We start from the raw sequence: 12,433 nt of genomic DNA on the forward strand, positions 1-12,433 counted from the left end.
TTTCTAGGAAGACATGCAGTTGAGCCGTGCATACAATCATTTGTCAAATTTGTTCAGGGCTGCACTTTGCTAGACAGAACCACAGTTTGTACGGGTCAGTGATTGCTTTGTAACGAAGTATGCCAGAGCATTGTGGCTTAAAATAACAAGAAACACTTACTCTCTCTCAAAGCCTCAAGGGGTTAGGAATTTGAGAGCTTTAGCTGTGTGGCTCCAGTCCGTGGTGTTTCCTGTAGTCAGAGGTTGGCTGGGGCTGCTGTCATCTGATGGCTTGACTGGGGCTGGTGAGTCTAAGCCCCCTCACTTGGCTGGTGAGTTAGTGCTGGGTTGTAGTGTGGCTGTGTCTTCACAGCCACATGGGAGCTTATTTCCCCCAAACTTAGCAACTTAACAGAACAAGGCAGAAGCTGTAATGTCTTTTATGATCTGGCCTTAGGAACCATACACTATCATTTCTGCAATGTCCTAGTGGTTCCCTGAGTTTACCTTATTTGTTTTGGGAGGGGAGAGTCCCAGTGTGTGAATACCAGGGGTGTGACTCATTGGGCACCACTGTGGTGGTTGGCACCATGACAGTCCCATGTATTGAGGGTTATCGCTCACTATACAAGGTGAGGTCATCATAAAAATGGTTATTTATTTATTTTTATTATTTATTTATTTATTTTGAGACAGAGTTTCACTTTTGTTGCCCAAGCTGGAGTGCAATGGCATGATCTTGACTCACTGCAACCTCCGCCTCCCAGGTTCAAGCAATTCTCCTGCCTCAGCTTCCCTAGTCGCTGGGATTACAGGCACTCACCACCACGCTCAGCTAATATTTTGTATTTTTAGTAGAAATGGGGTTTCACCATGTTAGCCAGGCTGGTCTCAAACTCCTGACCTCAGGTGATCCCCTACCATGGCCTCCCTAAGTGCTGGGATTACAGGCATGAGCCACCACACCCGGCCAAAACAGCTGGTATTTATTGAACACTTACTATATACTGCACTGAGTATTAGCTAATTTAATCCTCCCTACAGCCCCGTGTCAGGTTGCTGGCATTCTCCGTATTTTACAGAGAAGGAAGCTGAGATCTAGAGCGAATAGGTAACTTGCTCAAGGTTATGTACTCCTGAAGAGTAGAGCTGGAATTCAAACCCAGGCCTTCTGGCTCCAGAACTCGGATCTGAACCACTAAGTTCTTCCAGCATTAGAATGTCAGCTCCCAGACAGTCTTGAGGGGCACGGAATTTAGTAGTTTTTGGAGTGTTTTTTTTTTTTTTTTTTTTTTTTTTTTCTGAGACTGGATCTAACTCTGTTGCCCAGACTGGAGTGCAGTGGCACAAACATGGCTCAGTGTAGTCTCAACCTCCCAGGGTCAAGAGATCCTCCTGCCTCAGCCTCTGGAGTAACTAGGCGTACAGGCATGCACTCTTATGCCTGGCTGATCTTTCTAATTTTTAGTGGAGATGAGGTCTCACTATGTTGCCCAGGCTGGTTTCCAACTTCTGAGCTCAAGCAATTCTCTTGCCTTAGCCTCTGAAAGCTCTGGAATTACAGGTGTGAGCCACTCCGTCTGGCCATTTTTGCACATTCTCCACAGAATTCTTTCCCCATTATAAATCTTTGGAAAAACCCAGTATATAAAGCAGAAATGCATAATGGCTCTGATTAAAGTATGGGAGGATGGCCGGGTGCAGTGGTTCACGCTTGTAATCCCAGCACTTTAGAAGGCCAAGGCAGGTGGATCACTGGAGGTTAGGAGTTCGAGACCAGCCTGGCCAACATGGCAAAACCCCGTCTCTACTAAAAATACAAAAACTAGCTGGGAATGGTGGTAGGTGCCTGTAATCCCAGCTATTTGGAAGGCTGAGGCAAGAAAATGGCTTGAATCCGGGATGCAGAGGTTGCAGTGGGCTGAGATCGTGCCACTGTACTCCAGCCTGGGAGACAGAGTGAGACTTTGTCTCAAAAAAAAAAAAAAAAAAAAAAAAAAATGTGTGAAGGAGGATGTCCGATCCTTACTTGCAGGGGCACAAGGCCCTCAGTGGAATCCCCGAGGCAAGGTGTCTCCAGGCAGCCCTAGGGTGATGATAAGGAGCCTGGTTTGAAGACCACTGCCCTGGTCACTTACAGATGGGGATTCTGAGGCCCAAGGGGTCCTGGCTGGATAGAGGAACCCAGCCCCGCTAACCTGTAGGCAGGCACGATCAGCCCAGGGCATAGTTCTGGGGGCACTGGCCCTTCCCTCTGTGCAGGGGCTGTGACCGCCGGCTTCTCTGCCACCCTAGGATGGTGGAACACTGTCTACACATGTTCGACCGGATGGTCATCTATTTCTTCATAGCGGCTTCCTACGCACCCTGGTGAGTACTGTCCCACCGCTCAGCAAATGCTTGGCAGCCTTTCTTTTCATTGTTTGAATTTATTTTTCTATTTGGCTGAGTAATATGTTGACCTGGCACAGAGGAGTTAGGTGAACAGCTTTCCGCCATACTTTTCTCCTTCCTGGAAGCAGCTGCTTATACCCACTTTCTTGTGTGTCCTTCTTGAGTTATTTTATGCAGAAAAAGCAAATATATACATCATTTTTTTCTTTCTGAGAATTCTGAGACAGAATCTTACTCTGTCACCCAGGCTAGAGTGCAGCATCGAGATCTTGGTTCACTGCAACCTCTGCCTCCCCGGTACAAGCGATTCTCCTGCCTCAGCCTCCTGAGTAGCTGGATTACAGGCGTGCGCCACCAAGCCCAGCTAATTATTGTATTTTTGGTAGAGACGGTGTTTCACCATGTTGGCCAGGCTGGTCTTGAACTCCTAACCTCCAGTGATCTCCCCACCTCTGTCTCCCAGAGTGTTTGGATTATAGGTGTGAGCGACCACACCCATCCAGAAAAGCAAATATTAATATGTACATATGTATGCATGTGTCTATATATATGCACATATATAAAAATATGTGTAATAGACAGACATGCATACACATGCATATACATACATATATACTTATATTTATATTTACTTAATATTTAATTTATTTAATATAGCTTTTAAATTAAAAAATTTTTTTTTTAGAGACAGCGTCTTGCTCTATTGCCTATGCTGGAGTGCAGTGTTGTGATCATAGTTCACTGCAGCCTCCAGCTCCTGGGCTCAAGTGATCCTCCCACCTCAGCCTCCCAAGTAGCTGGGACTGCAGGTGCAAGCCACCATGCTTGGCTAATGTTTTTATTTTTGTAGAGATGGGTCTCACTATGTAGCCCAGACTGGTCCTGAACTCCTGGCCTCAGGCCATCCTCCTGCCTCCGTCTCCTAAAGTGTTGGGAGTACAGGCATGAGCCACTGCAGTGGCCACATTTTATAAGTATATATTTATTTTGTTTTTATTTTTTGTTTTGTTTATGTTTTTTGAGATAGAGTCTTGTTCTCTTGCCCAGAATTTTCACCATAAAATTCACTTGGATTCTGAAGTTAAGATAAATTATGTAAAGCACAAGGAAATTGGATTTTCAGCCGGGCGTAGTGGCGTGATCTCGACTCAATGCAACCTCCACCTCCCGGTTTCAAACGATTCTCCTGCCTCAGCCCCCTGAGTAGCTGGGACTACAGGCATGTGCCACCACACCCCGCTAATTTTTGTATTTTTAGTAGAGATGGGGTTTCACCATGTCAGCCAGGGTGGTCTCAAACTCCTGACCTCAGGTGATCCGCCTGCCTCGGCTTCCCAAAGTGCTGGGATCACAGGTGTGAGCCCCTGCGCCCAGCCTGAGTCTCTGTTCTTTACCTTTACCCCGGCTGTGATTGACTGGGCACTGCCCTGTGCCAGGCCCTGTGCTGGTATCTGAGCGTATTGTCACAAACAGAACCCCCAGCTCCCTCTCTTTGTAGGGGAAAAAGAAACAAACCAAAAACCAAATAAATACTGAAGATTTTACATAATCAGGGAGAATACAGACATTTTCAAAAAGCCAAAATTAGAGCAATCAGAGAGAAGCTGATGGAAATGAAAGAAAGAGACAAATTCTTCAGGCACTGAGACTGAAAAAATAAATTATTTGCAAAGTGAAAAAAACAAGCTGGCTTCTGAATGTGGCCACAGCACCATTTAATGCTGACACACAGTGGAGACACTTCTAATCATTTCCCAAAGATAGACTTCGGAATAAACTATCAAATGGGGTTGTCATGCAGCCATAAAAACAATAGGCACCATTGTCACACGTGAAAGAAGTCCAAGAATCCCGTATCCATGAATAGTGTTTGAAAGAAACTAGTTTGTGATGGCGTGTGCCTGTGTTCCCAGCTACTCAGGAGGCTGAGACAGGAGGATCGCTTGAGCCCAGGAAATCAAGGCTGCCGTGAGCTATGATTGTGCCACCACACTCCAGCCTGGGAGAGTGAGCCCTGTCTCTAAAAAAACAAACAAACAAGAACCCGAAACATGTAATTTTAAAAATCCAACTTTTTTCCCCCCTCCGAGATGGAGTTTCACTCTCATCGCCCAGGCTGGAACTCAATGGTGTGATCTTGGCTCAGTGCAAACTCTGCCTCGCGGGTTCAAGCAATTCTCCTGCCTCAGCCTCCCAAGTAGCTGGAATTACAGGCTTCCGCCACCACACCCAACTAATTTTTGTATTTTCAGTGGAGATGGGGTTTCACCATTTTGACCAGGCTGGTCTTGAACTCCTGACCACAGGTGATCCACCTGCCTTGGCCTCCCAAAGTGCTGGGATTACAGGCATGAGACACTGCGCCCGGCTGAAAATTCAATTTTCTTGTGCTACATAATTTATCTTAACTTCAGAATCCAAGTGAATTTTATGGTGAAAAAACGTTTGTTTGAATTTCAGCAAAATTTTTAAGTGTCCATTTTCTTCTTTTAAAGTCAAGTTAAAATTAAATGTAATACTTCTAATTAAAAATGATGTGCATAACTTAATTCTCACCGTTTCTCCTTTCCCTTCATCCCATCCTATCCTTCTACCTGGTGGCCTATTTTTAGGTCTACTTGGAAGGATATCTCGAATGATGTTCACTGATGGCTATTTTAGGTAATGAGACGGGTTATTATTTTTTACTCTTAAACTTTTCAGTGTTACTTAACTTCTTTATAATGACAGACTCCATGCAGGTCACTTTTTTTGGCAGAAGTTGTACGTAACACATTCTCATTTCAGAAATTCATTCCAGGCCAGGTGCGGTGGCCCACGCCTGTAATCCCAGCACTTTGGGAGGGCGAGGCGGGCAGATCACCTGAGGTCAGGAGTTCGAGACCAGCCTGGCCAACATGATGAAACCCCGTCTCTACTAAAAATACAAAAATTAGCCAGGCATGGTGGTGCATCTGTAATCCCAGTTACTCTGGTTGCTGAGGCAGGAGAATCACTTGAACGCGGGAGGCAGAGGTTGCAGTGAGCTGAGATCACGCCCCTGCACTCCAGCCTGGGTGACAGAGTGAGACTCCATCTCCAAAAAAAAAAAAAAAAAAAAAAAATAGAAATTCATTCCAGAAAAAACCTAAAGGACCCTCTTCTGCAATCATCACCACTATTAATTACACCTTTCCAGACAAAACCACATGGGACGAGGTTCAGATCTTTTTCTGTGCATTGACAGTTATCTCTTTTGTTTTGTTTTTTTTTTGAGACGGAGTCTCGCTCCGTCGCCCAGGCTGGAGCGCAGTGGAGCCATCTCGGCTCACTGCAAACTCCGCCTCCCGGGTTCACACCATTCTCCTGCCTCAGTCTCCCGAGTAGCTGGGACCACAGGCACCCGCCACCATGCCTGGCTAATTTTGTTTTTGTATTTTCAGTAGAGACAGGGTTTCACTGTGTTAGCCAGGATCATCTCAATCTCCTGACCTCGTGATCCGCCCGCCTTGGCCTCCCAAAGTGCTGGGATTACAGGCGTGAGCCACCGTGCCTGGCCGACTGTTCTCTCTTTATACATACACACAATATTAGTCATCTCATTCTTGGTTCATACCCCCTACCTACCGAATACCTCACAATATAGCTTAGAGATCTATCTATGTTGGTAAAAACAGATCTTCCTCATATTTTTCATTTTTAAATTATTATTATTTAAAATTTTTTTTGAGACAGGGTCTCACTCTGTTGCCCAGGCTGGAGTGCAGTGGTGTGATCATGGCTCACTGCAGCTTCGATCTCCCAGGCTTAAGCAATCCTCCCGCCTCAGCTTCTCAAGTAGCAAGACCCTGTCTCTTAAAATAATTATTAACAAAGGATTGGAGGCCAGGCGCGGAGGCTTAGGCCTGTAATCCCAGCATTTGGGAGGCCAAGGTGGGTGGATCACCTGAGGTCAGGCGTTCGCGACCAGCCTGGCCAACATGGAGAAACCCCATCTTTACTAAAAATACAAAATTAGCCGGACGTGGCGGTGGGTGCCTGTAATCCCAGCTACTCAGGAAGCTGAGGCAGGAGAATCGCTTGAACCCAGGTGGTGGAGGTGGCAGTGAGCCGGGATTGTGCCACTATACTTTAGCCTGGGGCACAGATAGAGACTACATCTCAAAAAAATAAGCGAAACAAAACAAAACAAAACAAAACAAAACAGCATTGCTTTGGTTAGCTGCCGGAACTGCAGTGACGGAGAATGCACAATTCCCGCCAAACAGGCTTTACCTGTTCATCATCCTGCCAGTTTGAGGTGCTGCTTACCTTTTCTTCTAGATATTATCAATTTTACTAATTTTCCTCTAATCATTGCTTGCTGCTTCAAGTTATCTAGCGCACTTTCTGCCTGTTCACCTGTCTTCCTGTGAGCGCCCATGTCCCAGCCGTGGAGCGACGGGTGACAGGACTTCCTTGGGGTCCATTTCCTGTGACAGGCCAGTCCTCAAGGGCTGGGGTCTTGGTGGGCCCTCCTCAGGGCCATGGCCTTGGCTCTCTCTCTCCCAGGCTGAACCTTCGGGAGCTGGGCCCCTGGGCCTCCCACATGCGCTGGCTGGTCTGGATTATGGCTTCCGTGGGCACCATCTATGTCTTCTTCTTCCATGAGCGGTAAGCTGGGCCTGGGGGCTGCAGGGAGGCGGGATTCCCTTAGATGCTCCAGCCTCCTGGGCAGTACTCCTGGGCAGTTGAGAGCCCAGGATGATGCCATAGTCGTGAGAGCACAGCGCTGGCTGTCATGCCATTCAGGCTCATGGGTGGCCACCAGGTCTTGCAGCCCCTAGGGTCAACTTGAAGTTATCAAAAAGACATCATAGGTGGCCAGGCGTGGTGGTTCACGTCTGTAATCCCAGCACTTTGGGTGGCCGAGTGATCTGCGAAGAAGGAGGATCACTTGAGGTCAGGAGTTTGAGACCAGCCTGGCCAACATGATGAAACCCTGTCTCTATTAAAAATGTGAAAATTAGCCGGGCATGGTGATGGGCGCCTGTAATCCCAGCTAACCAGGAGGCTGAGGCAGGAGAATGGTTTGAACCTGGGAGGTGGAGGTTGCAGTGAGCCAAGATTGCGCCACTGCAATCCAGCCTGGGCGACAGAGGGAAACTCTGTCTCAAAAACAAACAAACAATAAAAAACACAGGTTCCCAGCCCCATTGAACCGGGGTGGGGTGGGGGTGGTCACATGCCACCTGCCCTCCCTAAATTATTAGCAGATGAAGGGAGAGGTCCTGAAAGAGCCACACTCTCTGTATCCCCATTCTGCCGAGTGATGGGGATGGAAATAATTCAGTGGGATTATTATAGAAACAGGATGATAGAAGCAAAAGAGAATAACAGACTTTCTGCAGTCTCAGAGCCCAGGAACCTCTGGAAGTCATTTAGTCCAGGAACAGCAAAGAGGCTTCGGTTGCTGCAGCAACCCAGCTCGATTGGAAGTGGCTGCTTGGGCCCTATGGGAAGAGATGCTGGGATCGAATAGTGATGTCTGCCATGGGCTGAGCATAGGAAGTGCCCGTGTGTGCTATGCCCAATGTTTGTAATCCCTGCTGTGGCACCAGCATGCATTTCACAGATGTGGAAACTGAGTCTCAGGGAGGGAAAGTACCCAAGGTCACACAACTGCCAGCACCTGTTGGATGTAGCTGGGTGAAATCTGAGCCAAGTCGTGCTGGGCAGAGAAAGCGTCCTTTCTTCTCACTGTTCTGGCCAGAGTGTTCCCTCTTCCCCAGGAACACGGAGAGCTGTGTGCGGTTTCCTTGTGGGGAGGCATGTCCTAAGGCTGGCATGGCTTGTCTTCCTGCCAGGTACAAGCTTGTGGAGCTTCTCTGCTACATCGTGATGGGCTTCTTCCCTGCCCTGGTCATCCTCTCCATGGTAAGTGCTGCCAGCCCTGCATGGATGGGTCCCTGCAAGGGACCAAGAGTGTCTGGGCTGGACTTGGCTGTTGAGATTGTCACACTCTCCTATGGCAGGTGGGGAAACTGAGGCCTGGCATGACTTGTCTAAAGAGGCAGTAGGCCAGGCGCAGTGGCTCATGCCTATAATCCAGTCCTTTGGGAAGCTGAGGCGGGAGGATAGTTTGAGTCCAGGGGTTTGAGACCAGCCTGGGCAACACAGCAAGACCCATCTCTAAAAAAAAAAAAAATTTGCCAGAGGTGGTGCACACCTATAGTCTCAGCTACTCTGGAGGCTGAGGCAGGAGAATCTCTTGAACTCAGGTTGCAGAGGTTGCAGTGAGCTGAGATCGCACCACTGCATTCCAGCCTGGGCTACAAGAGTGAAACTCTGTTTCAAAAGAACAATTTTTTTTTTTTTTTTTTTTTTTTGTAGAGGCAGGATCTCCTTATGTTGCCTAGAATAGTCTTGAATTCCTGGCCCGGTGAGGGCTTGACAGGTTCTTCTTGCTCAATTCCCTCCTATCCTATGAGTGTTTCTTTTTCTGCAGCTTCTTTTTTTTTTTTTTTTTTTTAAGAGATGGGAGTCTCACTATATTGCCCAGGCTGGTCTCAATCTCCTGGGCTTAAGCCCACCTTGGCCTTCCAAAGTGCTGGGATTACAGGCGTAGCTACCGTGCCCTGCAGAGAGTTTCTTTTATTAAGAACAACTCATGTTAATAGTACTCACATCCGGGGGCCAGGACTACTACTTTTTTCCTACCATGTTTTTTTTCTCTAAATATTTTTTGCCATGAAGCAAAACAAAAATTATTTTCTCTACCTCTCTCTCTTTTTTTTTTTTTTTTTGCCATGCCATTACTTTAAAAACTTGTGGTAAAATATTCAGTTCAGTGGCAGTAAGCACAGTCACATTGTCATGCGACCATCACCACCAACCATCTCCAGAACGTTTTGTATCTCTGCAAACTATAACTCTGTCCTGTCCTCATTATTTTATTTTATTTTTTTTTGAGACAGAGTCTTACTCTGTCACCCAGGGAATGCAGTGGCATGATCTTGGCTCACCGCAACTTCCAACTCCCAGATTCAAATGATTCTCATGCCTGAGCCTCCTGAGTAGCTGGGATTACAGACATGCGCCACCACTCCTGTCTAATTGTTGTATTTTTAGTAGAGACGGGGTTTCACCATGTTGCCCAGGCTGGTCTCGAACTCCTGACCTCATGATCTGCCCTCCTTAGCCTCCCAAAGTGCTGGGATTATAGGCGTGAGCCACCGTGAGGCGCCCGGCCTCGAGCTCGTTTTGTTTATCCATTCATTCCTTGGTGGACCCCTGGGTTGCTTCCTCCTTTTGTTGTTGTGATTATGCTGCTATGAACATGGGTGTGCAAATATGTGTCAAGACCCTGCTTTCAATTATTTGTGTATATACCCAGAAGTATTACATTTTTACAAAAGATAAGCTATAGGCCAGGCGTAGTGGCTCACACCTATAATCCCACCACTTTGGGAGGCCAAGGTGGGCAGATCACCTGAGGTCAAGAGTTTGAGACCAGCCTGGCCAACATGGTGAAACCCTATCTCTACTAAAAATACAAAAATTAGCTGGGCATGGTGGTGCACGCCTGTAGTTCCAGCTACTCAGGAGGCTGAGGCAGGAGAATGGGTTGAACCCAGGAGGTAGAGGTCGCAGTGAGCCGAGATCTTGCTACTGCACTCTAGCCTGGGCAAAAGAGCAACTGCATCTTAAAAACAAAAACAAAAACAAAAACAGGTAAGTTATACAAATATTATTTGAGGCTGAGTGTGGTGGCTCGCCCCTGTAATGCCAGCACTTTGGGAAGCCGAGGTGGGAGAATCACTGGAGGCCAGGAGTTTGAGACCAGCCTGGGCAACATAGTGAGATGCCCCCATCTCCAAAAATAAAATAAAATTAGCCAGGCATGGTGGCACCATGGGATATCTATAGTCCCAGCTACTGAGGAGGCTGAGGCAGGAGGATCATTTCTGGAGTTGGAGGCTACTGTGAGCTACGCTTGTGCCACTGCACTCCAGCTGGGGCAACAGACTGAGACCCCGTCTCAAAAAAAAAAAAAAAAAAAATTGGTGAGATTTTAATAGAAATGGGACATCTAAGAACTAGTCTGGGGAGAATCGCTGGCATATCAGTGTTGAGGCTTCCCACCTGGGAGTCTGGGCTGGTTTGCCATCTGTGTGTCTTTTAGTTTTGGGTGGTGGGGACTGGCTGGTACTTCCAGCCACACTGGCTGCCCCTCTGACCTGTGCCCCACCCTTGTCCTTGCCGACAGCCCAACACCGAGGGCATCTGGGAGCTGGTGACCGGAGGGGTCTTCTACTGCCTGGGCATGGTCTTCTTCAAGAGTGACGGGAGGATCCCCTTTGCCCACGCCATCTGGCATCTCTTTGTAGCATTTGGTGCTGGTACCCACTACTATGCCATCTGGAGGTACCTCTATCTGCCCAGCACCCTGCACACCAAGGTGTCCAAATGAGGTGACCCAGACTCCAGAGGTCACTTGGGCTTTAGGAGTGCAGCACCACAGGAAGCGTTTTTGCGAACGTTAACCCAGAGCACAGCGCGAAGGCCTGTCTTCCCTTCATTGGGTAGAGTTCTTGATGGCTCTGAGGTGACTTCTGGTGACGACCAGATCGTCCCTCAAGTCCCCAGCGAGAAAGAAAGCATTTAGCCATTCTCACAGAGGAGAAATTAACCCTGTAATGTGTTTCTATTTTAGATGAGTGTTTCCTAATACAAGCAACATTAACATCTTCAGAAAAGGAAGCAGGCGTGGTCCTGGAAAATTGGGGAATGACGGGCCAATCTGTGTTTCAAAGGTCCTGAGGAATCTGGCAAGGAGTCCTGTGGCTTGTTCATACCTGGGTGGCCAGGGCCTCCCTCTCTGCTACCAAAGTCCAGGCTGGCGAATTGTCTCCCGTTCAGGGAAAGGGGACAGCCCAGCTTGTAGATGAGGGATGGTGAATGGCTGTGACCATGGCAGACATCACCAATCAAGTGCAGCATGTGGGTGATGTCAGAATTCTTCCCAGCACTGTGTTCTGGGCAGCCAGTACCAATCAATTTGGCACTCATGATGCGACCTCTTTGCCCTTCCTGTCTGGTGTGCTCTGAAATGGGATCATGGCCAGAGTAGCTGAAAATCTCCAAATGAGTATTTGCATGCCTATCTCCTCATCTCCCCTTCCCTTTTGGGAAGCTCCTGGAGTAGGCAGTTTGGGGGCAGTAGAGGGAAACAGGCACACACCCACGCAGCCCCTGATGTTCTGTTCCACCGTAGTTGGTTCTCAGTACAGTTGGGGATGCGGATGCTGTTACTTGGCCATTTCTTCCCATCCCCTAAAATCCAGAGACATTGCAAGAGCCATTCATTCATAAGATGGGGCAAACAGTCCCTGGGCACTTGCTCCCTGTTCCATACTTAAGGTTTGTGATACCAACCTTTGGATTCTGTCTTGGTGCCAATCAGTGGCTGTTAGAGGCTACTCAGGTGTACCCCAAAAGGAAGGCACACGGATCTAGGGAGACTGTTCCAGGTCCCCTCAACCTCTGAAGTGCCCAGTACCCCAACAACAAGGCTTCTGGGGACCTGTTCTTCAGTCCCCGTCAGGGCGGGGCCAGCATCTTTGTCCAATGCTGCCTGGACATTTACTAGGGAGGTGAGTAGCAGGCCCACCTCCAGGATCTGAATTGGAATCTCAGATTCTTTGGATAAAGAATCTGTCTCAAATCAGGGGGTCCTCATTCTGCGACTCCCAACCAGAGTGGAGTGGGCACAGACAGAATGCCTTATGCTTATCTCTAGCACATTCCAGTGGGTTCCAGGGCTCCTGCACCTGGAACCCCATATGTCCAAGCCAGTATTAAATTATCTCGACACATTTCACAGACTGCCTCCATGCTGGGAGATGCTGGATAGCTTTTGTCCTCCTGCCCGTGTATGTGCGTGTATATGTGCATGTGTGTGCACACGTGTGTCTACACAAGCATTATATGTCTACACAGGCACTCCTAATGCCTGGAAGCTGTCTTCGGTAAGCCTGCCCTGTGGAGCTCACCAAATATTTCCCACCAGCTGGGGTCAGGGCTGGAGGTCAATGGGGAA

The 12,433-nt window shown here is 48.0% G+C and overlaps 1 protein-coding gene across 2 annotated transcripts in view; it reads left to right on the plus strand.

The window, feature by feature from the left end:
• Positions 1-12,218, plus strand: part of MMD2 (monocyte to macrophage differentiation associated 2) — a 50,760-nt gene extending 38,542 nt beyond the window's left edge. Inside the window, exons 4-8 of one of the 2 annotated variants that reach the window (XM_025402642.1) lie at positions 2,275-2,349; positions 6,904-7,005; positions 8,199-8,268; positions 8,367-8,416; positions 10,601-12,218. In XM_025402642.1, coding sequence (XP_025258427.1) covers positions 2,275-2,349; positions 6,904-7,005; positions 8,199-8,268; positions 8,367-8,411 — 292 coding nt within the window. In that variant the 3' untranslated portion in view covers positions 8,412-8,416; positions 10,601-12,218. The remainder of the gene's footprint in view (positions 1-2,274; positions 2,350-6,903; positions 7,006-8,198; positions 8,269-8,366; positions 8,417-10,600) is intronic. The other variant, XM_025402641.1, reaches the window with a different exon arrangement.
• The last annotated feature ends 215 nt before the right edge of the window (positions 12,219-12,433 follow it).

The sequence above is a fragment of the Theropithecus gelada genome, chromosome 11, assembly GCF_003255815.1.
Source record: "Theropithecus gelada isolate Dixy chromosome 11, Tgel_1.0, whole genome shotgun sequence".
Classification (NCBI taxonomy): domain Eukaryota; kingdom Metazoa; phylum Chordata; class Mammalia; order Primates; family Cercopithecidae; genus Theropithecus; species Theropithecus gelada.